At 45.0% G+C, this 27,830-nt stretch overlaps 1 protein-coding gene and 1 long non-coding RNA gene across 8 annotated transcripts in view; one reads left to right on the top strand and one right to left on the bottom strand.

The window, feature by feature from the left end:
* Window positions 1–598: 598 nt before the first annotated feature.
* grid1b (glutamate receptor, ionotropic, delta 1b) overlaps window positions 599–27,830 on the bottom strand; it is a 402,507-nt gene continuing 375,275 nt past the window's right edge. For 4 of the 6 annotated variants that reach the window (XM_037082410.1, XM_037082413.1, XM_037082414.1 and 1 more), the window contains 10 exons: window positions 27,461–27,562; window positions 25,931–26,053; window positions 25,583–25,657; window positions 25,152–25,491; window positions 23,618–23,756; window positions 16,322–16,517; window positions 13,540–13,706; window positions 8,355–8,595; window positions 6,175–6,313; window positions 599–1,550 (listed from right to left, as the gene is read on the bottom strand). In XM_037082410.1, the coding sequence (XP_036938305.1) occupies window positions 1,084–1,550; window positions 6,175–6,313; window positions 8,355–8,595; window positions 13,540–13,706; window positions 16,322–16,517; window positions 23,618–23,756; window positions 25,152–25,491; window positions 25,583–25,657; window positions 25,931–26,053; window positions 27,461–27,562 (1,989 nt within the window). In that variant the 3' untranslated portion in view covers window positions 599–1,083. Of the gene's footprint in view, window positions 1,551–5,182; window positions 6,314–8,354; window positions 8,596–13,539; window positions 13,707–16,321; window positions 16,518–23,617; window positions 23,757–25,151; window positions 25,492–25,582; window positions 25,658–25,930; window positions 26,054–27,460; window positions 27,563–27,830 lie in introns of those variants that run through there. The other 2 variants (XM_037082411.1, XM_037082415.1) reach the window with 2 other exon arrangements.
* LOC119010351 lies at window positions 23,787–26,237 on the top strand. 2 transcript variants are annotated; one of them, XR_005071956.1, is made up of 2 exons: window positions 23,787–24,110; window positions 25,909–26,237. It is a non-coding gene; the product is annotated as an uncharacterized LOC119010351 (long non-coding RNA). The 2 variants fall into 2 exon arrangements; XR_005071955.1 differs by having other exon boundaries at window positions 23,787–24,419.

The following is a 27,830-nucleotide window of genomic DNA, read 5'->3' as shown; positions in this document are numbered from 1 at the left end:
AAAGCTGTCTGGATCCAAACACAATAAGCAGATTGTAACTGTCCAAAGATGTGTTTAATTTGAAAGAATAATGGGTGTAAACAGACGTTGGGTCCAGCAGACCTGCAGCGTCTCATCCTCCTGGAACCGCTTAAACTTAATTAATTAGTTATTAATTTCCAGTTTTGATATTGATCAAGTCTGTGTGATCGCAGCCAAACAGTCTCTCCTTCTTCTCTTCTTCTTCTGTGTTTCCTCTCTTTACAAACTGAAACTCGTCACCTGACAGAACTGATGCCAAATAAAACACTACTGTAAAAAACAAACCACTCAGCTGGGTGTAAAATATGACCCGGATAAGAATCCACTTGTTTCCCCCCCTTTGTTGTTGAACGATACACCATTTACAGTCGACATAAGGAAATGAATGTAGACTGCTGATTTGAAAAAACAACGTATATTATATATTCGATACAAATGAAAAAAAAAAAAAAAGATTGTGATCATTTTCGTCCGATGCTGAAGATATATATAGGGTTGGTACAGAGGTGCATAACAGTAGGTGTCCAACACTAACATGTCCCTACAGCAGTGCATCATGGGTAGTCGTTTACATCGATGAGTTGTGGAGAGACATCGTTTAATTTCGGCACTTAGAAAACAATCACAATGAATTTCGCGTCATTGTTTCATATTGAACAAAATTTACAAAGCCATTCAAACAGTCATAACTTTTTCATCAATGTATATATCTATTTTTTATCTGGTTTTGTTGGTTTTTTATAACTCAACTTCAAAAATTGAGAATATTCAAAATACACTTTAACCTCACTTCGTTCTCTTGGTATTTACACGTATGTACAAGAGAAAAATTACACCCGCCACCCGCCCACAACCCCACCTTTTTTTTGTGTGTTTGTTTTTTTTTTTTTTTGTAACATCAGCGTTTCTGAACAGGTAGTGAGATACAAAATCTTTTTTACTTTGTACATGTATGTTTTTTTTTTCCTTCTCTAATAATTCTCCTCTAACTCGCCTCAAATCCAGAACCGGACCAGAGTCCAGAGAGCGACCTATCACTATATGGATGTACTGTGGGTGGCATCAATGGCTTCGGGTATGGGTCCTGCGGAGACTGCCTGGTAGGACATTGGCATGGGTGTCTTGCCAGGGCTCTGCCGGAAGAGCCCCCCGTTGGGAGCCCGGTGTTTGCACTGCATGCTGCCGCTGAGGCTGGTGCTGCTGAGCGGGTGGTGCAGGGGCAACGTGTTGCTGCCAGGGCCCTGGGATGGGGGGAGCGTCCTGCCTAGGGTCCCCCCATGGTGAGGGTGGGGTAGAGGCGGAGGCGGCACCCCCTCCCCTGGGAGGAAGGTGGTCACAGCGAGGCCCGAGGGCGGGTAGTCCCGCACGGACTCCGGCCCCGGCACCAGAGAGGCCTGGCTGGGCTGCATGCTGCCGATGTCCAGCGCAGAGATCTCGATAGAGGGGCCGGGGATCTGCTTGTGGGCCAAGTCCTCGTCCAAAAGACTGTTCATACGACGATGCACCTGTTCCAGATTCACCTCCTTGTCCTATAAGAGGAGGAGGAGGCGGGGATGGAGGAGGACAGAGGAGAGACAGGGGGAGGGAGGAGAGGAGGGAGGAGGGACACAGAGGCTGAGATTGGCGATGGGCCGGTTTCTCAGACTGATTCAGGTCTGCTGGTGCTCCATGCATTCTCTATCTGTCATGGCTTTTGGACGTGGCCTTTAGTTTTGAACTGATGGACTGCTATCAGCATGCCGGATGATAGACAGCATCGTGTTTCTGTTTGTCGTTTGCTGTGAGAAGCCCAGTGGGAACTGAGGCCACAGAAACCAATTTGAATGTGCACCTTGAAATCAAACTTGGCCAGTGGATATTAACGGTTTGATGTCTGGAGGAAAACAATCCTGGAGCCAAACCGACTGCAGGAAGTTTGTTGTAAAGCTGTTCGAGGCTGCATTCTCGTACACTTGTTTTCATGAAACTTGTGAAGGAATGATCGAGTTTGGATTTAATCTGGATCTTGAATTCTTTTCATTTTAGCTCCGAGCACAAAGACTGAGCTGAGTTTCACGGTCAGTTTAAAATTCAGGTCATAAGAGACGAATCTTTGAGTTTTTCTCTTCTCACTGAACTGAAAATATTCTGTTTTCTTTCCCCTCTGTGCCTGCTTCTCCCTCGCTGCCCTTGGAGCCGGTACACTGTGTACAGGAGGATCGGTTCCCTATCAGAACAATTTAATCAAAACATTGGCTGCAGCCGTGCATACTTGTTAGGCATTAATAGACACTTGAGTGTTTCCCTGTTGAACCGCAGGTCTGCCTCAGCACACTGGGTCATGGGAAGGTAAAGGACGAGGGGTAAAGAGGGAGATAGCAGGCCTGACTCGCATATCAAGTGACGCTTCGGGTCTAAATCCAGATTCCAGACACGTCTGTGAGTGGATGCAGCTTCAGTCCCTGCAGCCTGTCGCTGTCGCGTGTTTCCTGACAGGATCTGAAACGAACGCTCGCTTTACAACAAACGTATGAAGTCAGGTAACGTTCCTGAACGCAGCCCGTCTCGGCTCCAGCATCGGATTCAACTCAGAGGTATAATGATATTAGTCACAGTAAGTCGTCACAGTAACACAAGTGATATTCAGAACAATGACACATTTACACTGTAATTAATAAACACATATTCAGTTATGTTACCCCCCGACTGATTTAGAGAAAGTTTGCTTTTTGTTTTATTTCATTTAAAAGTTATAATCCTCAAGATTTTCATCATTTAAGTCACATTTTTTAAATTAATATATGAACATTATATCATTTTAATCAGCTGGAGCCATTTAGTGTGTTTATATAATATTTCACAGTTAATATAATTATTACTTCAGGTGTCATCCTACAGCTCAGTCTGATCTTTGTTTACTGATATCAGCCGTCACAGATGAGTCGTGTGCTCGGCCTGATGATATTTCCTGTTTACTGTTTCAGTGCATTCATCAGTAAAATATGCTGTTACATAAATATTTACATTTGTGACCTTAATATCAGCATTCGTCCCAACTACTGCAGCTCGGCTGGGTTTAAATTTTTGCGATTATTCGGAGGGAACAGATGTTGGCAGGTGAAGTTTGTGTGAACGACTCGTTGGTTCAGGCGTCACACTGACTTCTCTAAAAACAAAACAACTTATCACGGTCACATTATGTGTGACAGGCTGAAGGCTGCCAAGCCAGTGACCCCAGTTCAAGACTGTGTTTCAACATTTGTATGTTTGAAACTACTGCTATTCTAGTTTTATTTATAAAATAATAATCGTGACAAGTTTGTGGCAGTAAAGTGTCCAGTTGTGTTAGTCGTGACAAAAACACGATGTTGTCCTGAACCTCAGTGGACGATGGACACAACGTTGTGACCACACGAGACTGAAAACTGAACTACAGAAACATTGTAGAAACGTTTCCTGCCAACATTTATTCTGGTGATTAGTTGCATTTCTTTTTATTCCAGTCAACTTATTTTTGGCATTTTGTCAGCAGATCAATCGAAGGTCCGTCTGTGGTTTGTTTGAAAAGTTCTTCCTCTGCTGTGTTTCTGACAGAGCGGCTGCTTGAGGCAGGTTTACTGCCCCCCAGTGGTCGATACGTGTGCCACATTCATATTATTATCAATACACCAGGACTGAAATCTTAAGGATTATAACTTTATCCTGATTTTTATTCATTAAAACAGTTACTTGCTCCTCTTCCAGTCGGGAATTTGTTGAGTTTCGGCTACTGGTTGATGTATTTCTGTCTCTTCCTTCTGACAACATTCACATTAAGAAACACTGAATATAAGTTGTGTTTGTTGTCAGCATTTAAAAAGTGCAGTGTTAAATTTCTCCCCCCCAAAAGAAGCGACAGCCCCGATTAGCAGGAAAGCGACTAATGAGAGGTTAATAGAAATCAAAGGACGAGCGGTCGGTCTCTGAAAGGCGACGTGGTGATGAGGCGTTGAGGTAGAGCGGAGGAGATCGCACTTCCTGTGATAATAGCAGCTTGTGAACGCACACCGGAGGAAAGCTCAGAGTCTCCGTGCATCTTGATTCGCTGGGTGAGCTCAGCGGAGGTTAAAGCATCTGTCTGCTGCCTGTGTGTGAACCTTGAAGGAACACGTAAACATCCACGAGGTCTGAGCAGGTGTGAACGATCCCTCTCCAGCCTCAAAGAGCCTCTCAAAGCCAATTAAAGCATCTCAGTGCAGGTTATTGTTTCAGCGGACGGCCGTCTCATTAAAATATGTTTTGTGCGGCATCAAACTGGCAACTCGCCTAAATAAATAAATACCCGGGATTAAAACCTCAGCCGGTCGTTAAAGAAAGACTGGTGATGTAAGTGGAAGAGAAGAAAACAACAGCCGTCCATTAATTTGGAAAACAAACAGCTCTTTTAATGAGCGCTGCTGGTGGGGGGGATTTAAATCACCCTCCCTCCTGCTACAACTGGTGAGTGGGTTGTGCTCGAGTGTGATAAGAACATTTTCTGCTCCTTTCTGGATTCAAGTGGCCCTCGGAAACGTTTAAACTCTACCAAAGAAATCTTTTTTTTTATAATCGGCTGCCTTTGATATCAGCACCTCTCCGTAAGACGAGTGTCAGTCTGATGTAACGGACGTCGACCCTCCGAGAGGCCAAGATGAGGTCGCTCACTTCACCGAGCCGACCGGACGACGCAGACGTCAGCGTACAAGTTAACAACTGAAGCCAGCGACGACGGGAGACACGTTAAATTTACTCTCCTGGATTAAACATACACGCTAGTGAGTTAGCCTACTAGCATCATTAAAGGAGCAGTTCACCTAAAAATGTAAAAATCCAGTCCCATTCTCCACAGTGTGTTGAGGGACAAACCACAGCAGAACCACATATTCTTCACGGTGGTTCTGAGCAGCTTTGCGCACATGTGAACCAAACTGTTTTCTCGGTCTGGAGCCAAACAGTTGCAGAACAATGCTTCACTTTATAATATCAAACTTCAAAACTCTAGAGGCGAATTTGTCAGTTTGCTAAGTGGCACTCACTAAGTGTAAAGTCTAAAATCAGAGTTTTCCCAATGAAGTCTGGCTCTGTGAGGCTCTTTTGTTGCACTGCGACACATTTAGACTAGTTAATGAACTCAAACACAAAGAAGATTTCTGCCTCTGAGAAATATTTGTCAAATCTGCTTTAATAACTTTGACACAGCGAGTCTGAAGATAAATGAACATCGCAGATTCTCCTCCAGTTATTTGAGGACGGGCACCAGTAATTATCTTGTTAAGTAATTTTTAAGGGTTAGAAATGATCCCAATCTGTAAGTGTTTGCATTAAAAGGCACTGAAACTGCTTGCAGGATTTATTTAGATATTTATCACAGTGTAACTGTTTTTTTCTGTTTAAGACGGCAACAACAGGTAAAAGTGAGGTCGGAGGTCAGCCCTTATGAAATGTGTTCATACAGTTAAAAGATGATCAAGTGAAACAAAGTAAGGAGAAACAGAAAGGCACTTGAAGAACCAGGAGGGTTTCTAATGGCAGCAGGTGCAGTTAAAGGTGACAGTCGGTGCCTGAAGGAGCGACGTCACCGACGTTAATCATCAAGTCGTCTGCAAAGAGCAAACGACCAAATTCTAATCAATTGCAATTATGACCGAGCCGAGACATCTGGTTCTGTAAATAACTTCCTGTTCAATGTTCTGATAAGCAAATTGATAATTAGCATCAGCGGTTTTATCAGTGGAAGGTTTAATGAGCAAGAAGAAAGTTTAACGACAGGCCGTCTGATGTAAGTTTTGGTTTTAACGGTCGTCTTCGTTGATCTTTCACCTTTTGATTACAAATAAAGATTGTTTGATATTTTGACGTGTACTCATGTTATTTAGTTTATGGTTACATGGAGGAGAATATAAAAGATGATGTTAGTTAAAATAAATCAATTTAGGTGCCTTGAAACAAATCCCAGCATTTTAACTTTGGTTCACATTTACTGGAATATTTATTTTCACAGAACAACAGGAACGAGGCACGTTTCTACTCAGCTTCAGATTTACAATTGACCAAAAATATCAACAAAACAAAAGGACGTTGGCGATGGCACAGATGTGATTGTCTTCTTTTGTTTTGTCTTTATTTTAAATAGTTGTATAGGAGGTCTATTCTGACCTGTATCAATAGCTTCTGCTTCATCCCAGCCTCTCTCTCTGTCTGTCCAAATGTCCCTCCTCCCCTCCGATGAAGCAGTTGTAATGTCATTATATGTCAATGGACCAGAAACCCTTGCCAGTCTGTAATCCTTAGTAACCTGCACGAGATCATAGACAGTCAAGTGTAAATAAAAAAAATGACAAGGATAGATGGAGAGAGGGAGGGGAGATAACACGGGTGTCCACATTGACATATAATTTGCAATAAGACGTGACACAGTGATAGTAGCAGGGGGTTATGGACCGGGATGCTGGAGACAGTCTCACTGCTACAGGGCGACACACCCAACGTACTGTCTGCTCACACTTTAGTTTATGGATCCACGTCAAAGCTTTGCTTCCATTTTGTCCCCTGGTGTGTTTGTGTTGAGGTGTGTGTTGTGTTCGGCAGCGCAGGTGAATGTTGTTGTCTGGAGGTAAAACATGCAGGTCTGAGGTCAGTTTATGTTCGAGTGTCGAGCTTGTGTCCCAGTGCCAGACGGTAAAGGAGCAACACGTAAGAATCAGCCAGCTGTTGTATTCAGAACTGGTGGGGGGCTGAGCAACGGCTAACTGCTGCTAGTGTTGGGGCTAGCTGGTTAGCATGCTAACATAGACATCATGATGTAATTTCTTCATATTCTGTTTATAATTATATTTTGTTTAGCCAACAGTGAGCTTCACTTTGAAAGCTTCAACTAAGAAACAAGTCTGACTGCAGATTTTAATATAATTAGCATCAAGTCTGTGATCAACAGAGGTATAAATGTGTTTGTTGAAACTCCCCCTGTGAAATGGAACAACCCGTCATCAGTTTGTGTTGATGGCGTTTATGTGAACAGTTCTAATATGGCGTCTTCAGTTGAGGTGATTTCTGACAGAAAAACATGGACGCTTGCAATTCACTCACAACCTTGTGAATGGCGCTTGGTGTTAGCTTTATGCTAACATTTTAGCCATAAAAATATAATACCTAGTGATCAAAGCAGATTTATCGGATGAACATTAAGTGTAGCTGCTGAAGTGTTTTCACGACGACACTCTCATTGTTCTTGTGTAGATGCCAAACAAACTCCAGATCTTGTTAACATCAGGAACTAGTTTGGAACTGGGACACAACTTGACTTTTGAACTTTGTGTAGAATATTCAGCTTCAACACACTGTATTGATATTTCTATGCACTGAACTAACATCTCTCAGCTGGGCTGTCACAGTGTGGTCTGCTAACTGACGGCTGCAGGGTTTTATTCAGTAGGCACTTGAGTACGTGTTAGCAACAACAGGGAATGATCCGGACTGACTGTGGATGTTAATGCAGGCTGAGCTGCACTATTAAAGGTTCACTCGGGTTTGATAAATTACTGTTTTGTCTCTTGACGTCTTCCAGGATGAAGTGAACGTGTGTGTTACGGTTGTGTGCCTGAGCGATTTCTCTCCTGTTAATTATAATCTCTCTTCTGAACCTCTGGGTGCAGGAAACTAGCAAAGCCTCACTGTAGAAAATGAGTTTATAACAATAATTCAATACGGAGCACTTGAATGGTTACAGATCCGGCACTGTGGGAATTAATCATTAAAGTCTGCGGGAGCACTCGGCCATTGCAGCAGGGGTTTGCTGAGGAACATACAGGACATGCCGATAGCCAAATCCTGACTCGCAGGTTTAATCCGATGTTTTCATTGGGCTGTTTTGCTGAAGGCCTCGAGTGTGCGCGTCCAGGCGAGGAGGGACGAGTCCCGAGTGGATGGACAAGCTGTCGGTTCATGAGTGTATTAGTACAGGTGATGGTCAGGTGGGGTGTGCTGTGTGCTCCATGTGCTTTAACAAAAACAGATGAGCTCTGTGTGTGTCAGTTTAGGCCGAGGTGAGTGGGGAGCGATGGACGGATAAAAGAAAACATGGAGGGCGGTAATAATAAGAGACCAAATTTGATTTCAATCAGGGCTGCTGTGGCACAGAGCACATCTACCTGTCTGCCCTACCTGCCCTCCCTCTGTCCCCCAGCTCTCCACTAACTGTCCTAACCCTCTCTCCTCTACAGCTGGGTGTACTGGAGCTCCACTAAGTCGGGGCTCGCGTCTGCGGCTGGATCCTTAAAGTAGAGTGTGGCAGTGTCTTCCCCCCGCTGGCCCGTCCGCCGGGCCCTGTGCTCGGTCACCTCTTTGGGCTGCTCCTGGCGGCAGCGGTTGCTGTTCCACCAAGCCTCCAGCCCGGCCACCAGGCAGGCCAGCAGCAGGCCGGCGGCCAAGATGCAGAAGACGCCCGCGAAGCTGTGCAGCTTGAGGGAGCGGCCGTCGGGGTGGGTGCTGCCGTGGCTGCTGAGGTCGCAGCGGCCGGTGCGAGGCCACCACTTCTGCTTCATGATGTCCAGGTCGCCTTTCTCCTGCAGCTCCAAGATCCTGAAGGAGAGATGAACAGGTGAGTCAGTTAAATGTACCAATCAGTGTTGAAGCCTTCAGTCAGTAACTTTTCAAAGACACATGACATCTGAGTTACTCAGAAACAATCATCGTGGATCATCTCCTGTGCTTCTTTAGAAGAACGTGAGTTTTGTGTTTCATGAACAAATGCAGCGGTTTTCTTTTTTCTGGCCCCTGCAGTTGAATCAGCGCGTGTTAAACCCACTGACTTTATTATATACTGATTATTTAAGATTGTTTTCATGTGTGAAGCCAGTTACATTTTTTTCCCCAACAGATTTGTTTTAACGACAGTGTTGCACTAAATACCTTGAATTGTCTGTTTATGGCTCTTTTACATTAATATGCTGTCACACATATGCTGGGCATAAATTTGACCTCCCTGATTGGATCCATCAGTACTTTGGTGATCATATGGTGAGTTACTCTGTGATTTCCACCCTTATTATGAACAAAAATATTGGCGTTAGCAGCGATTCAGAGGACCAAGCTTAGGATTAAAACTGACCAGGAGGAAGGAATGAAAGAATCTGTTGAGAAGTGAAGACTTGAGGAGATATTAAAACACATCCTTCACACTGATGCAGGCAGCAGCTCGCTTCGTTTCATCTTTGCACTCTGACCTGGAACATCTCCACAGTTCCTTCACATGGACGCGTTAGTTAGCGACACACATTAGGTCCCGTCCAGCAGGCGCGCTGTTCTCGTTGCGTTGAGTTATGGAGTTAATTAAGCAAACTCTGCTGCGACCACTGAAGTCCAATCTGCTTTTAGCTGCAGTAAAATCAGAGCCCAATTTGCTGTATTTAATCTGCTCAACTCAGCGTGAACGTGTTGAAGGTCAGCGCACTGCAGTTTCCATCTACTGCCCCCCGAAACACCCCGAGGACAAAATAGTTTCACAGCACAAATGAGCAGCAGAAGCAACAAAGTCCGCAAAGGTTATTAATGGCAGGATTATCAAATGGAAAGCAGGGATGGAGGTAATATAGCAGTTAGGGGACTAGGTATTAAAATGATGGTTGGAAACAGGGAGATAATGGTTTCTGCTCTGAACAATAGCTCTGCCCTCAATTTAACACCCGGGCACATTATTCCTGGTCGTCCCCGAGCGCTGCGCTGCCAGGACGCCTCGAGCTGCTGGACGCCTGCTGAACCAGGCCGGGCAAGAAACTTCATTACCAACCAACGTTTTGTCTCCATTCAGAGCTACAAATTAATCCCTAAACAAACACAGAAGTCCTTAATTAAAGAGGACGTGTGCGGTGCAGAGGGAGGAGAAGGGAGAGGGGAGGCCGTGATGAGAAACAGTCCCACGGGCCGACGGTGAACCAGACCAGAGCGACCACGAGGGGAGCTGCAGGGAGACTGAAGACGCCTGAACAGAAGTCGCACGGCAGGAAACCTCAGATCACATTTAGACCAGAACTGAGAGAGTAGGTGGTGTAAAAGGCCATCCAACTCTTGTGAAGTTTGCATGACGTGTATTTGATATCACACACTGAAACTAGGATTTAAGATCCTGATGCAGACCAACCAGAGCTGCAGACTTTTTACAGGACAGTGTGTGGTTCACCTTGTGACACACATGAACATATCAAAGATATTTGTTATATTGTTCAGCTTATATGCTGGTTGGCAAGCATTTACAGCTGAAACAGAAGCGTGTGGTCCGATCTCTCGTCAGGTACGAAGCTCAGAGCAGGTCTGAGAAACAGGATTTACCTGCTGGCTCAACCTGAGCAGAGAGGACGAGAGAGGATCACACAGAGCTGCAGACAGAGGGGGGGGGGTGAAGATGGAAGTCAGCAGGACACGAGGGGGAGGAGGTGTAAATGACATGTCGGTGTGGAGCTGCTCTCAGACGGCGGGCGTTTCTCCCACGCAGCCACGGGGAGCACGAACACATCGCAGAGAGGCTGTTAGCCTCAGCACAGCGATCTGCAGCCGCTAATGCTCTGAGTTAACATCTCTATTAATGCAGCCGCCACATCACATTCACTATCTGAGTTTTCCTCCTGGCTGTAATCACACAGGAAGTTAGCGGAGGAGGTTGTGATGGCGTGCGGCCCACATCAGACATCTGGTCTCTGCTCCAGCTGTGAGCGGCTGTATAAACGCTGCCCATCTCATAACGTTACAGAGTCCCGCTGCTTCTCATTCCACACACCGAACCACAGGAACATTGACACCTGGTGACCGCTGCACCGTCCTGCTGAGCTCAGACATTCTTACAACAATGTTTCTCTGCAGTATCAAGTCTTTAATATGAAGGTGGATAAAGTTGTTTCCTGTGAGCTGCAGCCGCGGCGGCAGAGGAGACGTCACAGCGAAGACACGACATCATTCAGTCTGTGATGTTCTGAGGATCCATCGTCTCCACGCTGCTGCTGCTCAGCTGCACAGAACTGAAATCTTGTTTTTTTCCTTTCAAAGAATGAGGGAGAAATTTTGGAGGGAAAAAAAAGAATATTACAAATTTGTGTTAAATTTCCAGGAGAAAATTTAGATTTTGTTTTTGTGTTGAAAGAACTCCAGGAGATTTCTTTTGTCTTGGGAGCCTCATTTTATTTTATTTTCCTTTTGTGTGAAACTGAGTGAAAATAAATAAAAGTTGAGGAGAACCAGTTAGTAAAATGATTTTATTTTCCTGAGGACAATAACCAGAGCTGCTGTTCTGGGAACATTTTTGCTGCTGAATGATCATTTCATTAAAAACTGTGGAGGTCAGAGGCAGAAATCTCTCAACATCAACAGACAAATTTTATTTTCATGTTTGTTTCTCTCTGTTTTGGTGTTGGAGGCCGACTGAGCTTCTAAACTTCTGCTCCAGATGAAGTTCAACACCTGAGTGACATCAGCTGAGATGACAGCCATCTTTAATCTTTGGATTCAACTTCAGCTTTAAAAGAATAAACTTCTATGACGACACCGAGCTGTCAGGGAAATTAAACTCACTGTTGGTTTGTGATTCAGTGACTCTGAGGGAGCAACAACAGGAAGTATCAAACTTTTGTCTCCACATTAGTTTCTGAACTCTTGTTTCTTTTCCTGGGATTCGATCAATACGAGACGGATGAGAAAGTTCCAGGTTTTTTGGAGCTTATGCGTCTCCTCACTGCTAATTCATGATGTAATAATGTGGAGATTTACTAAATGATGTTTGCGGTTTTGCAAAAACTCGCACTGGGATCAATTTGAGTTTGGGAAGAAAGCGCAGACGAGGTTTGAGTCCACGGCTCAGTGAGCTGCTCGCTCGCTGGAGGAGGTGATTGAATTCACCTGAAATATTTGCAGGCTTTACTGAAACATCTGCCTCGGAAAAATCAAATAAGTCATTATCTCACGTCTCTGTGTTTACACACACACACACACACACACACACACACCGTGAATAATCCCTCTCGCTTCACAACAGCGCTTCTTGTTTCATGTGAGCTTATTTGACTTCAGCGTCGAGCAGCGTTATTAATTTAAGGCAGAGCAGAATCTGCCTGCAGGAGTTTCTCAGCTCCCTCTAAACACCTTTTTAACAAGGTTCACACACCTGCACTGCTCCGTCAGGTTTCAACTAAGGCAGCGAGACACTTTTCATCCGACAGTCAGCGTCCTCTGGTTTAAAGGCAGTCTGCTGTAATTGCCTCTGACAGTCTTCTCCACTCACATCCGAGGAGTTGCAGGCCGATAATGAAGACTTAACGTCAACAAAGAGGATCAAACTCCCGACAAAAGCCTCCGAGCTTCAACATTAACTCCACGTCACACTTTGTTCCACTGCACAATGAAAACAGCTGACAGAAACCAACAGCTCTCATCCAAAACGTGTCGGAGCAGAACTGCGACTCTGTCGGCTTTAACATGTTCGTCTGTGACCGTCTGTTGAGACCAGAACCTGCTCAGAGCTCCGGGTCACGCTGCGTCACGCTGCATCACGCCACGTCACGTCACGCCGCGTCACGCCGCGTGCCGCCACATCCAGCTGCGTCCAGCCGCCATGTTTGTGACTGACGGAGCAGAAGAGTCACGACAGACGCTGACGGAGACGATGCAGGATGTTTTATTGTGGAGGGAATTTCTACTAAGTCATTTATTTTACATACACTTTAAAACGGGACGACTGTCCTGATTCACCTTCAGACTCTGTTCCCTACTTTTCTTTCTGGCTTTGTAAATAAAATGATTTACAGTAAGTCGTCTCTGTGAAAACACAACAACATAAGTAGTTCTGGAGGAGAGTCGGTTCAGATCCAGACCGGCTGGAGGAATAAACACCTGAACACCAAGAAAAATGATGCTGCAGGAAAATACATTTCACACATAAAAAATAAAGATGAAATATTTCTTCTAACTTTCTTTTCACTGTTTAACATGATTCATTTTTTTTTTGTACGATTGTTTTTGGTGTTTTCAAAATGGATCTTTTTCTTTAAAAAGATATTTTTTCAGGATTAATTCACAAACGAGAAAAAAGAAACTTGGAATTTTCTTTTCACTGTTAAACACAAATTCTTAAGAAATTGGTTTTCCTTTTTTTATTTGAAAACTTTACACACATTAAAAAACTAAATTAGGATCCAAGAAATAAAAAAATCTCTTGAATTTCTCTGAAATATTTGTGATAATATGAATCATTTAATCATTTATTCACAGATTTTATCTTTAGTTTCTTTTAGTTCAGCCGATGAAGATTTTAGTACTTAATGTTTCTGAGTAAATTTGACTGTTGGAGTTAATAAAGTGTCTCATTTATTTTATGTTTGTTACATAAAGTTTGGATCAGAGTTGAGTTTATATTTTGATACATTTGTATGTTTGAGTCATTAAAGTTTGTTAAATCATCTGTTCGACTGTCGCTCGTCCTGACACAGAATGTTAAAGTTGATTGAAGTGATTTGAAGCCAGCGGTGGTCTGGAGTCACTCACTTCTGGGAGAAGAGGTCTCTGTAGGGGCTGCCGTGCTGCATGGCAATGCCGTAGCCTTTGCTGCTCATGCTGTTTCCCGACACGGTGATGGTGCAGTCGTCGTCCGTCAGCGCTGCGTACTCCAGCACCGCCATGTCCCACAGGAAGGCGTAGGGACTCTTCTTCGCCTGCCAGACAGAGCGAGGGAGAAAAAGTTACATGGAAAAACGCTGTTACATGACGAGTCGACCACAAAAACACCTCAACAGGTTCATGTTGGTGTGAAGCTGCTCGATGATGTGGAGTCCACATTTCCTTTGGCCAGAGAACACGATCTGAAATCTGAACACCAGATTTAAAGAAATCAAAGCTTGTAATTAAATAAACGATCATCTACTTTCACTTAACCAACACTGGACACTAATCCTCTGTGTTGGAGCGACTTGTCCAGCGAATCATTCATCATTTTAAGCCCTGAAAGTGTCAGCGGTGTGTCAGTTATTATGATTCTGTACCATCCATCATCCTTTCACCTCCACAGGAACGTTGTGAATAAAGAGCTTTAACAGCAGATAATAAAAGCTGTGATGTTTGATCTATCTGGAAACAAGCTAACAGACAAACTACCAGGAGAGCTGATAAATATTCTCCACTAAGAAACTCTTAAAGCGTCGTCTCTAAAAGTCTCGTTTCATCCGGTTCAGACAGCTGTTGTAATCTCAAACAAGCCAGCGTCACTTTCTACAACAGTGTCTTGATACACAGACGAGGTGTGTCCTCTCAGCTGGAGGAGGAGGAGGAGGAGGAGGAGGAGGAGGAAGAGGAGGAGGAGGAGGAGGATGAGGATGAGGAGGAGGAGGAGGAGGAGGGGGCGGAGGAGGGGGAGGAGGAGGAGGAGGGGGAGGAGGAGGAGGAAGAGGAGGAGGAGGAGGAGGGGGAGGATGAGGAGGAGGAGGAGGGGGAGGAGGAGACGGTAACAGACCAGCAGCAGGGTGCAGAGTGAGTGGATGTGGGTGTTTCGACTGTGTCAGCAGCAGCTGCTTCACCTCCACCTGTTCACTGTCACTGCTAATTGTTGGTGTGTGCGCGTCTCTCCTCCTGCAGGAGTTTGAGATCCGCTCCTGCTGTTACAGCCTCGTTACTACGTCACGTCTCCGTGATGCTCTGACTGCACTGACTTCTGCTGGTTTTCCTCTCTAACATCGGAGGGAGAATCTGTCTGCAGAGTCAGAGGAGATGCTGAGAGCAGAGCGGCGTTCAGCAGGAGGACAAACCAAAACCACAAAGGAGACGAACAGAAGCTGCACATCCACATTCACTACACAGAGACATCCACTCCTGAAATTAAACTTCAGAGTGAGAGCGCAGCAACGTCACGAGTCGTCTGGAGAAACTAATTAAGGATTTGTGGTGAATTTCAGGGGTTAATTTGCAGTAATTCAACATGTGTTTGGTTAGTTCAGTTATAAATGTGACGCTGTGAAATTAGTGTTGAAGAAGAAATATGATGCAGTGTGCTGTGAAAGGTGGCAGGGTCCGCCACAATTAAAACTGTATTATTTGTGGTTTGAGTTGTTTTCATGACTGAATGAACAGTCAGTGTTCCTTAAAGCTACAGACTGCTCCTTTAATGGGAAAGTTAAACATTTTGGCCTTTTTTTTTAAATGGCTTTATTGATAGTTCAGTTAAGGAGGTGACAGGAAACAGGAAGGGGGCGGGGCTTCATCAGCTCTCTGACCAAGCAGGTCTTGAACCGGCCACCCTCTGATCCCCGGACCTGGTCCCTACAGACCGAGCTGCTAAAAGCAGGACGCTGCCTGAGACTCACAGAAAGTCTTCTGGCGTCCTCGAGCTGCTGTGATGAACTCTGGACAGACAGATTTACATGTTGCTAAATTAGCTGCTAACTAGCATCCTCTCCGTTCACACCGTCAGGCGTACACGGCCTCTGTGAACGACCGAGTGTCAGAACCGAGGCGAGTGACAGGATTTCCCGATGGACAGCTAAATGAAGCTGCTGTGAGCTTGTTAGGAGTCCCAGGCTACCAAGAGCCAAACTCGTCTGCGCTGCCTGTCGCAGTGATGTCGCTGGCTGCTCACTGGAAACACACAACTATAGTGCTGCAGCACATGTTTGTAAAAACAGCTTCAGCCTCCGTGTGTTCGATGGCGAGCGTTCAGGTGATGATGTCACACCACGACTGTTGGTGGTGGAGAGGAAGACACACTGAGAGTCTCTGCAGCCTGACGGGATGAGAGTGTTTCTCTCTGGCAGCATGTGGGAGGACCGCGGGCAGCCGAGCGCCTCTGTGTTGGAAAAGCATTCGACAATCGTAATAAAACTGATTAAAGTGTGTGTGTGTGTGTGTGTGTGTGTGTGTGTGGTAACCGTTTGGGGTTACTGCGGGGAGAAAACGTCAGAGAAGTCGGGGGGGATGTTTATCATGCAAATGGCTGAATAATGGATGCGCTCAGAGACGATTTGTCTCCGAAGCTAATTTGTCACCGGCTTTTTTGGGAGATGTATGGGCGTAATAATGTACAGCAGGGAAACACACACACACACACACACACACACACACTCTCTCTAACACTGACTCACTAATTGGTGTATTGTGGAACTGCTGCTGCAATTAAGTAATGAGTAAACAGAGGAGTGTCGTCATGTGTTTGCCTGCTGTGAATAAAACAAGAGTGTGTGTGTGTGTGTGTGTGTCTACAGCTACTGATAACAGCTTAATGTGTGTGTGTGTGTGTGTCAGCTGGTGGTATGTGTGTGAGGTGTTGTGCAGACAGGCTCACCTTGCGGATGCCCTCAGACGGGCTGGACACAGAGTAGTCCATGCCGTTGTTCTTGCTGATGGTCCTCCACAGCTCTGCGTAGGTGCTGTCCTGCTCCAGAGGGTTGGTGCCTTTGTTCCTGAAGTAGTCGTAGACCGCCGAGTCCCTCACCGTGCCGTAGTCCACGTCGATCTGCCGCGCCAAGTCCTGGAACGACCTGGAAGACGCGACACGGGATGTTTTACGTGTTCATTCTATTTCTTTATGTGTCTTTTATCTTTTACACTCTCGGCTCTTCACTTGGATTCTGTAACTCCAGAAACAGAAACAGTTTCCTCCTCAGGGATCAATCAAGTATTTCTGATTCTGATGTTCAATGTCTGCATTTTCTCCCAGTACCAGTGTAATAACATTTGATTGTCAGTATTTAAACGTGAATATTCATTTATTTAATTTGTTCATTTTTTTTCCCCTGGAACAACAAATCTACCTTTTAGTTAGTTTGTTTTAGGATTTTTTTTAAATGTGTGAAACAGATTCTCTTTCTTTTGGGGGAGAAAAATCTTTTTCATTTTCAATGTTTGAAACATCAATCTTTTTTTTTTTTTCAGGGTAAAATCAAGTATTTTTTGTGCAGTTGTTTGTGCAAGTTTTTCATTATTTGTTCATGTTTTCCAAGTTATTGTGTTTAGAGTAATTAATAATGTTTTGATTTTATTTAGTTTTTTTTGTTGTTTTCGATGTGAGGAAAAAAAAAACATTGTGAAGTCAAGTCAAAGGTTTTTTGTTCTTTGAAGAAAGTTTTTTTTTCCGTCCAATCGAATGTTTTTGTTTTTAATGTCAGGAGCCGAGTGACCTCAACTGTGACACCTTTTTATCCAGGAGAATAAATTGGACCTGCGTCTGAAGCTGGACTGCAGGTTCAGGCTGTTTAAAACTTCTCTTTTCAACTTTCAAATCAGCAGAGCAGTTTGTTTCTTGTCATGTCTTGCTGGTTGTTATTAAGGTGACAGGTGTGACTGGAGGACGTCACTGTTTCTGTTCAGGATGAAACTTCACTCGGTAGTAAACTGCCTGTTTGTCATTCAGAGCTCAGATGTGACAGTAAACTGATTTCAGGTTTCTGTTTTGAAAACCAACATTTTCACAGACGGTGGGGACTTGATGCCCGTGGACGCCGACGTGGTGGGAGAGCAGTTTTAATCAGAGACGCCCGAGAGAACCACTGATGAGTTTTTTTGTTTTCGCCTCGAGCCGTTTGAACAGAACCGCCTCTTTCTGTTTGTTTGTGTCGACAGAACAGCAGATCCAGAATTTCATGAAAACAGACGACAGGCAGAATATTGATTCACTGACACACAGAAGGAAAGACGGAAAAATGATTTATTTTCCCCGAGAATTAAAAATTAATTCTAATGTTTTTCATTGATTCATAATAATGTTTTTCATGTTTCTATGGTGATGTTTTCAAACCTGAACCAAGAGTTTCTCATATTTTAGATTCTTCTCAGCGTTCCTGGTAGCAGGTACGTTCATCTGACAGGTACATCTGTGTGTGTGTGTGTGTGTGTGTGAGACATCCAGAGGTGTATAAAATAGTCGCCTCTTTGAAGGACTGTACTTAAATCCAATTTTTCCAAGGAGAGCCACTTTCTGTGACCACTCCTGTGCGACCCGACACTTTTCACACTCGAGTGTTTCCTCTTTTTGTTCCGTTCATTTGAAGCCGTGTTATTTGGTCTCAAGTGGTCCCGAATACCTGCAGACCTGAAAAATACCTCAAATATCATCTGCAGGGTGGAAACAGAGAGCCAGACGGAGGGACCGAGGACACGAGGGGGAAATAAAGTTATAAAACAAAACAGATCTGAAACAAGAAACACAGCGAGAACGGTTCATTATTCAGAGCAGCGTGTGAGATGAGAGCCTGTTTATTTATTCCAGAAAGGAGCTGCGGTTTATTTCAGTTCATTTCACTGAATCGGCTACAAGCAGTGACCCTAAAGCACAAGGGATTATGGGTAGAGGAGAGCGGATGCATTAGCGCGGCGTGTTTGGGAAGTTTGGCAGAATGCTGCGACTGTCTGCGGACCACATTCATATTAATATGACTGTCGTCTCTCCACATGTTTAAATGTTTTTTATCTAAATAACAGATTTACTTGATTTCACCTCGATTCTTTCAGCACGAAGTACAATTTAATTCATCTTCATTTGAATGTGTTAACGTCTGATTCTCATTTTTATTGCAACAAGGTTTTTAAACCCTAAACTTTGCCTTGGACCAGAATCCACCGAGCGAGATGATTTTTATCTCCTCATACAGAAACAAGCTGCAGTTTGTTTGCTGAGAACCTCCTGAACTTCACACCTGAATCACAGCAGACGGCTGTAATTTGATGTTCCAGACACGTGGGGCTAAACACCGGCTCGGAGCTTCAGAGGGTAAAAATCCGTCATTTCATGATTTAACAGCCCGGAAAACAACTAAAGTTTGTCACGATTTTGGATGAGGGCTTGTGAAAATGTGGCTGCCGGCTTGTTGAAATGTTTGCGTGACGTGTGTGACGGCTGCACAACACGGGCGTGAAACGACGGGGAAATCAGCTCCGACCTCTGGACCATACGTCTCTGAGAGCGTCGACCAGAACTCTGTGACCGAACGGGACCAAAAATCATTAAACTGATCCGAGCTCACCGAACTTCACCTGACCGGAGACGCACGGCCTCTTCTTCCTGCTGCTGACGGTGTGAAAGCATCAGACTGATCCTCGCCAGCACGTCACGACGACGGCGTGTTGACCGTTCATGTTTGTCTTCACTCGGTCGCACATGATGAAGGACACAAACTCTGAAGACGATACGACGAATATCAGTCAGGATCGCAGGATTTCCTGACGGGGAACCAAAGCTGTTGTATTCTTCTGCTCTCTTCAAATCCACCAGAATAATAATTTCACCGCCAAGAACGTGAAGAGTTCCATCAATCAGACCGTTTGAGTTTGAAGTGTAAAGTTTAAGTTTGGTTGTTGTTTATTTGTCACGTCTGCGGTGGAAAGACTGGAGGCAGCTGGTTCGTGGCTTTACTGGAGAACGATTTAAAACATCCACAGACACACTAAACGAAGTGTGTTGACGCTGATGACTTCAGCTCTGTATGTTTGAACGTGTGACGTCAGATTCTTGGAGAGCGAATCAGCTGTGTTGTAGTGATGTCATCAGTGCTGGTGAGCTGCTACAGGCTCCGGGTCAGACTCAGACGTGGCTCAGAGCCAATCAGACGATCCGAGCGGTGAGCTGCTGGTCAGTGTGAGTCTGTCATCACGTCTGCACTGCTTCACACTCTGACGCCATTTTTTCCTCACCGCACAAACAAACGTTACACCGACTAACGAGTCACATTTCAGATCTGAGACGTTACAAAAGGAGCTGAAGGCGATTTTGTGTCTAACAAGTTGTTGCTTTGGGACCGAACCAAACATCTGTAGTCTGAAATTTCACACAGGAACAAGATGAAATTGTTTCTTTTCGAGCGTCTGGGTCACATTTAGAGCTGCAGTGATGTTGTGTGTTAGTGCAGACGGTCGGATCATTATGTTAGTTTTTCTTTTTCATGACCACCAAGTGTGTGGAAAAAAATCCTCTTCTCACTTCTCACTCACATTTTCCTGACAACCACAATAAACTGATGCGTTTTGATGTGTTTGCAAACCTTGTGTACACGTGGGTCAGAGTTTGTTTCATGCACAGAACTTTACGCAGGTCGGAGTCAGGAACACTCAGTCTGCCTGGATTTGAATCTTTCTCTTTAAATGTGTCGTCTGCGTAGAAAACTGATGCACTGTTGCTCTCAGGCCTGAATGCACGAGAACACACTTGACATCCTCAACAAAAATGCAGGTATATCATCCTGTTTTCTCCTGCGTATGAATACAGAATGGTATCTCTCGTTTCCCATCTAAAGCTACAACAACAGCCACTTCATCGTTCCTCCGCGGAGAATCAAATCCAAGCTGACATTTTCATCAGCAAATCCCCGGGCGCGTTACTCCGTGAAGGGCGATTCATTCACGAGTAAATTCTAAGTACAAGACTTTTATAGACATTCAATGAATGTTGAAGTGGAGATTTGCATATAATGTAGATGTCAGACAGCACAGAGTCATCGACACCGGCTGCTGTCGCTCTACACAGCACATCAATATGAACGGAGAATGTTTTCAGCCTGTTATCACTCACATGGAAGGTTTTATAAAACACAGTGTGGACGGATGCTGCCACCTGTTAGTGACTCAGACAGGTGTGTTTTTACATGATGAGTGGAACATTACATGTAGGAAGATGTTGTGTTTCCACACAGCAGCACGTCTACTCAAAGCACCAGCTCATCCGAGCCGGTCTCAGCAGGCTGAACGTGTGTTTGAGCTCGTGTCTGCTCGTTGCTAAACTGCTGGCATCCGTTAGCAGCGAGCGCAGATGTGACTGCTGCGGTTTAAAGCGAGCACGTTAGCGCCGCGTCTGTTCGCACCTGAGGCCACGGAGCTGCGAGACGGAGCCGAAACAAACACAGCAGAGGGGAGACGAAGAAGGACGGTTCGGCTTTCTGAGCTCGTCCTCCACAACAAATAATAAAAACACAGTCTCACAGCTCCTCATCATCCTCATCCTCCTCCTCATCATCCTCATCCTCATCATCATCCTCCTCATCATCCTCCTCCTCATCATCATCCTCCTCCTCATCATCCTCATCATCATCCTCCTCCTCCTCATCATCCTCATCATCCTCATCCTCATCATCCTCCTCGTCCTCATCATCCTCATCCTCATCCTCATCCTCCTCCTCATCATCCTCATCCTCATCATCATCCTCCTCCTCATCATCCTCATCATCCTCCTCCTCATCATCCTCCTCCTCCTCATCCTCATCCTCATCATCCTCCTCGTCCTCATCCTCATCCTCATCATCATCCTCCTCATCATCATCCTCCTCCTCCTCATCATCCTCCTCATCATCCTCCTCATCATCATCCTCCTCCTCGTCCTCATCCTCCTCATCCTCCTCATCCTCCTCCTCCTCCTCATCGTCTTCCTGCCTTCTGTCTGTTTGCTCACAGATTCATCCACCGCTTCAAATCTGGAAAACCCCTGATCGCTTCAACTGCTTCTTAACATCGTTACAAACGGTTGTAAACGATCAGTATGGTGTTAATTTACAATAAAAAACAACAAACTCGAACAATGTACTCACACAAAAACAAGTTTTTTTTTGTAGTTTTCTGCAACTTTAAATATCTGTTTCTTCATATAAAACAACCCAATTTGAATGTTCCTCATTCTTCAGCTAAATAAACTATTTACAGATGTAGAGGAAGTCTTCTGGACCCATACGACCTTCAGCAGAATCATGGAGCACAGAACCAGCTGACAAACATGTTAAAGATGACTCTGTGAAACTGTGTGATGAAGATGAGAACATCATCTGAAGAATCACTCCTCTCGTTCTCATCTGACCTCCGGAGTTTCTCAAACAATCAGCTGATTATTAATTCAGGAAGAACCTAAAAAGATTCATCAAGTCGAATCAACGCTTCAGAATGAGAAGAGAAGAGCTGTCGAGGATCGGACGGAGCCGAGCAGCAGAAGCAGAGCTGATCTCGTTCTGAATTTCACAGGTCGACAGTTTAGCTGAAAACAAAACAAAGCCGCTCTCAACTTGAATATTTCTCCATAAAGAGACGACACCGCCGCGTCTGAGTTCAAGTATTTAATGCAGCTGGAACTCTGAGCTCTCCGTCTCTCCAACACTTTAACCCTCCCGTTGTTGCTGGAGGAGTTGCTGGCCTCAACCTCAGTTTCGTGGGAAGCGATCGTGTGTTTTTCCGACTATACAGAAGCTGTGAGTACACTGGGAAGTTCTGAGAGTTCACCAGTTCAGACGGATTTACATATTACGTGACGCTCCGAGAAGTTTTCAGATGCTGCCACAGAGAAACATTCCACATTCCAGCCTCCCTCTCTGTCTGTTTACGGCTTTTACGTCTTTGTCTCGTCTTGCTGCGTCTGATTGGTCCACATCAGTCTGCTGATGTTGGGAAATAACAAGAATCTATTACTCCCCTAAAATGCTTTAAGTGTTTTGAAAATGTGAGGAGGACAAAGTAGGAAAGGAAAGAAAAGATCTCTGGGTAGATCCTGAGATGTTGAGGTGCAGTAATGAAGTATTTGTGCTTCTCGCAGATAAAAACAAGCCGCAAAATAAAGAACAAACACATTTCTGACTGTTTTAAATCTCTCTCAGTAATGTGTTAGTGTTAAAGCAGCACTGTGTAGCTCAGAGGAAATATAACCTCAGATGAAAATAAGATGAAGCTAGACAGGTGGCAGGGTCCGCCACACATGAAGAAAGTAAAGCAGTATGATGGTGTGTCGTCCTCCAAGGTCAGTGTGTTTATTCACTTTATTCAGTCAAGAAGACAAAGAGAGTTTGATTATTTAGTTTGTTTAGGAACTTAATGTGTTAATATTAAATATTTAGTCACTCAAGATTAATATGTCTGTCTGACACACACACACACACACACACACACACACACACAGCTGAGTGTGTTGGGATCGGTGACGGTCGGACAGTAAATAACGAGCGAGCTGCTCCGGGGAGTCGTTTCTCTGCAGCTCAACAGGAAGTTCATTTCGTCTTTGTGATCTCTGAGGTCAGTCTGAGTCCAGCAGAATAAAGTTTATGGTGTTCTGGGTTTTAGAGACTTCAGCTGTGACCCGACTCCTCCAGGATGAGCTGATATTTATTATTGATCCCACTGGAGAAATCAGCTCCCTGCAGCTGCAGATGGGATTCAGCCGTTTGTTTGATGAATAGATTCTAATTAAACGGTTTAATTAAGATCTCAGTTATTGTGTGATGATGTCATTACACCTGTGTTTACATGATCCTCAACAGAAGGAACGAGAGCGAGAGAGAGAAATGGTGCTTTGATCACTTTCATATTACTATTGATGATCTTTCAGTTTAGGTTGACCAGTTTCCAGGATACCACTGGAAGAACTGACGGATCATTTCAAAGGGTTAATGACATCAGAAGTGTCGGTTCCACGGTGAAGAGTCGTGATGCGACTCTGACAGGAAGTGAAGTTTGTTGCAAACCATCACGAAGGAAAACAAACAACAACAACTGCTCGAGTGTTCAGAGAGGATCAGCTGCTCAAAGCTCAATCATGCTTTTCTATTTGTTTACAGCTCTCACACACTGAACTGTTCATGTCAGCGTGTGTGTGTGTGTGTGTGTGTGTGTGTGTCCTTACTTTATAGCGTGGTCCATGCGTGACACGGTGAGGTACGCTGCCAGGTTGGCAGTGTACGACGAGCACACGATGAGCGTGAAGAGCCACCAGCTGCCCATGACGATCCTCAGAGCCACCGAGCCGACCACGCCGTCCCCACCTGCACACACACACACACACACACATTACATCCAGGGATTTACAAGTGCTTTGTCAGACCTGGTTCGTTTTGTTGGGATTGCACAGGTGTGGACAGACGCGAGCTGATGGGGATCTAACCTGTGACCCTTCAGTCGCAGGTTGCCCTCGGCGACCAGGAGGCCGCCTGCTGCCTGACTCAAACAGCAGGTGAAAGCGGTGCTTTATCACAGCGAGCAGAGCGGCTGCATCTAATCACAACCCGTTAGGCCTAAAAGGTTTCCCAGGCAACCTGCCAGACCATAATAGATGCAGCTGGGCACCTCTGTTGGGAAACTGTGTGTGTGTGTTTCAGAGGTGGACACACTTGTTTCAGGTGTGTGTTTCTTGACTCGTGTCTTTGCGAGGACAGATTTTAACATCAGTCTCGGTCGAGGCGTCTTCAGCAACTCTCTGGAGGACAAAAGGACATTATCTGGCAGAAACAGGACAATTTCAGGAGGGATATTTTTAGAATGGGAGACGGATTCAGAAGTCACATCGTGTCCTGACAGCGAGCGAGGAGGAACTTCAGAATCAAATTTTGGAGCGCAGACGACTGAACACGCTGCTGTATTTGACATAATGAGAGCGAGAACAGGCTGTTCTGATAAACTCCCTCCAGTTTGTGAAGCTAAACGAGGAGGTATCACGTCTTTAAAACCTCCATGAATCAGCCGTTTCTCTTTCAACACGTGAGACTGGAATAAACTGAAACGGGTTAACGCGTCGCTCACACCGTGAAGCTCATCTCTCTGTAGCAGTTTCAGTGTCATAATTCTGTTTGTGTGATTATCGATGCTTCAGTAGCTCCATCCTTCACTGACCCTGATGATCTCAGGCTGTCAGCGGTCCGACACACACAAACCTGATTTCATTCCTCTGCAGTGACGTTTCCTGGAGCTGCGTGCTCTGTAATCTAAGCCTCCCTCTGATTCATTTAAGCACTTTAAAGTTTTATGGTCTTGTATCTGCCTCTCTGCTAAATATTTCAGACGCTACAAATCCTCCAGTGATTATTGTTTCCCTCTTCTGTTGCTGTGTAATCCGTGTAACGGCTCTAAATTAAAACTCCCCAAAATCAAACAGAAATCCGTCTTTACAAGGCAGATAATCTTCCTTTTGCTGCGATCAGCCCTGATTGATTCCAGCCAAACAGCCGAGCTGCTGAACTGTGAGAACATTTCAGTCTTTCTGTTTGGCTTTCAGCTGATGTTTGTATCCTGAGTGACTCCCAATGAGCGAGCAGGAATCGAACTTGCGAACAGTGAGGGACAGAACGAGCTGAACCTTCAGGTTCAATCAGGAAACGATCCGGTGACGCCGTCGCTCAGCCTGAACACAGTCACACTTCTGTCATCTCGATCATTTCTCTCACCTTGATGTACAAACGCTCCGTAAACGATCCAGATGGCGCTGTGCAGAGTCCCGGACCCCACGCCGTTGGTGGGCTGGCCCGGCGGTGCATTCTGGTTGGAGGAGCGCAGCGCCTGCAGCCTGTTGAGCAGGAAGATGAGCACTCCCACCACGGGGATGGCGGCGGCGATACACGCCCAGACGGCGAGGTCAAACGGAGCGAACAGCGAGAAGATGTTGATCTTCTCTTCGGGTTTTCGCAGCAGGATGCCGACGCTGTAGTCCAGGTAACGCTTGCTGAAGTCGACCACGTTCTCCCTCTCAGGCGTGATGGTGATGGCTGACACCGCCAGGTCGGCTCGCTGCGGAGGCACACGGGTGGAGAACAACCGTCAGACAATCTTTAAAAGTTTTTGTTTATGTTCAGGAAGCAACAGTCGACTGGAGCTTTACCTTGTTGATGAGGTCACCGATCATGCCGTTCCACGAGCCGTTCAGGAGCTGAGATCCATATTTACTGTCGGCCACCTGGAGGAGAGATGATACAGTTCAGTGAGCTCAGGACACCGAAGAGGGAAACAAATCAAATCAATAAACAATTAATTACTAACTGTTTGATATCTGATTAAAAAGTCCGAACTGTCTCCCTGATTCCAGCTTCTGAGATGAGAACACACTCTTCCTCTCCGACAGTCAACTGAATGTTTGGGTCTGATTTCATATCTTGGCTTTTGGGAAATGCTGATTGATATTTATCATGATTTTCTGACAATTTGCAGACCAGAGAAAACAACTGCTGACCTGGTAGATCTCATATTTGAAGCCCAGGATCTTGGCGAGGGCGTCCAACACGTCGATGGAGAAGCCTTTATACCTCTTCGGCTGTCCCAGGATGTTCTCCGCCACCATGACGAAAGGATCTTCCTGCAGGCGGAGAAGGAGAGGACACAAACCTCAGAACAAGTCGGGAGAAACTTCACTCTTTACAAAGAGAGTGAATAACTTTTATCAGCCTTCCAGAGAAAAAACAGGCCTGTGAACAAAAGACGCACAAGTCGAACATCTGATATCACAGTTATAATATGATGAGTGTCCTGAGAATGTACATCTCTTCTTGTAGATTTAAGATTGTAAAAAACTCTTCCAACGACAAACTGCTTTACTTTTGTTCTTTAACATTTATAATAAACACCCTGATATCGACTCCAGGATATATTTTTTCTGTCTTTTATACAGAACAATAAATGTTTGTGCAGCTGAGATGTTGAAAAAAGTGTTCAGAGCTCATTTGTGTGATTTTTCTCTTTTGAAAATCGGGTTTATTGATGAAATCGGTTTCCTCAGGTCTCAAAAAGCTGCTCTGCAGAAAACCTGTGCAGGTGTTGTGTGTCTGCAGCTGCTGCAGCCGTTGTGTCAGTGTTGTGTCAGTGTTGTGAGCCTGGCAGCACTCAGGGCTGGAAGTGTTGCAGCGGCAGGGTGAAGGTATTAGTCTCGCTTGGTTAGACCTGCGTCTCCACACTGCTGCAGCAGCACGGGAGGAAACTCTGGCTCTGAACACGCTGCTGTCGCCAGATCAGGGCAGAAAAACGCTCGGCTGTTTGTATCTCTTCAGTTAATCACACTGTCCGGAGGCACTGCAGCAGCTGAGGCGCTCGATCGATGCCCCAGTGCAGAAGTGAGAAAGTATTGAGGGGGAAACTTTTGGGTGGAGGGACACGAGACACGAGGAAGACGAATAATAAAAACTCACTCTGAGCTGCACCAAGGCGTTTTTCTTTATTGACTGAAGGATTTTTCTGGGGATTCACTGAAGTGGATTTTGTGCTGTGGAGCGTTGAATTAGTTTATTAAGAGTTTATTTTCTCCTCTCTCTTCATTTCAGAGACAAACACAACATGAGGGTCTGAAGCTGTTTCAGTCTCGCAGAGTTTCTGCTCTTCGTTCGGCTCAGACTGAAGGTTTGTGACACAGATAGCAACATTTCCACAGAACGTGTTGCGTCATGACGACCGTATTCTGATAATTTAGCAGAAGTATCGAACGTGATTAGATGTTTTAAAGGCGACCTCGGGGGACTTTCCAGCAGTCAAAACATATTTTAACACAAAACATGATGTTCAACGTCCAACACAAGATTTTTGTGCCTAAATCTGAACAGAGCATCATCTTCAAGTTCATACAGTTTATTTTGATTTTTCATTCACATAATGTATTTCTGTGTTTGAACAAGGTCAGTGAAAGTCTCTCTGGGTGGTAAAAGTATCCTAATGTTTAAAATGTGACTACATACAGTATAATGTTGACTGTGTGGTTCACACAGACGTCACCTACCAGTAAAGTCACCACTTTGACCGTCACTCCCTGCATGCCGTTCTCGATCCGACTCTCCTTCAGACTGCCGTTCAGCCCGTGAACCGAGTCCCACGTAGCGAGCTGCAGAAAGACAGAGAGACGACACAACGGACGCGTCAGTGACACCAGAGTTCGACTGATTTGTGTGTCAAAGGTCCTCCGAACAAAACAGTGAACACAACAGGCAGAGTAGCCGTCAATTACATAAATGCTGCATCGCTCGCAGGCTACAATTTTACAATTTATTCTCTTGTCTCGTCGGATTCATGAGAGTTCTCTGCTGCAAATTAGACGAGCTCAGTGAATACGGTGGAAAAAAGAGAGACGTTTCTGTAACATGCCAACAACC

This window comes from Acanthopagrus latus, chromosome 20, assembly GCF_904848185.1.
Source record: "Acanthopagrus latus isolate v.2019 chromosome 20, fAcaLat1.1, whole genome shotgun sequence".
Classification (NCBI taxonomy): Eukaryota; Metazoa; Chordata; class Actinopteri; order Spariformes; family Sparidae; genus Acanthopagrus; species Acanthopagrus latus.
Note: the sequence above shows the minus strand (reverse complement) of the source record. Positions and strands in the feature narration are given on the sequence as shown.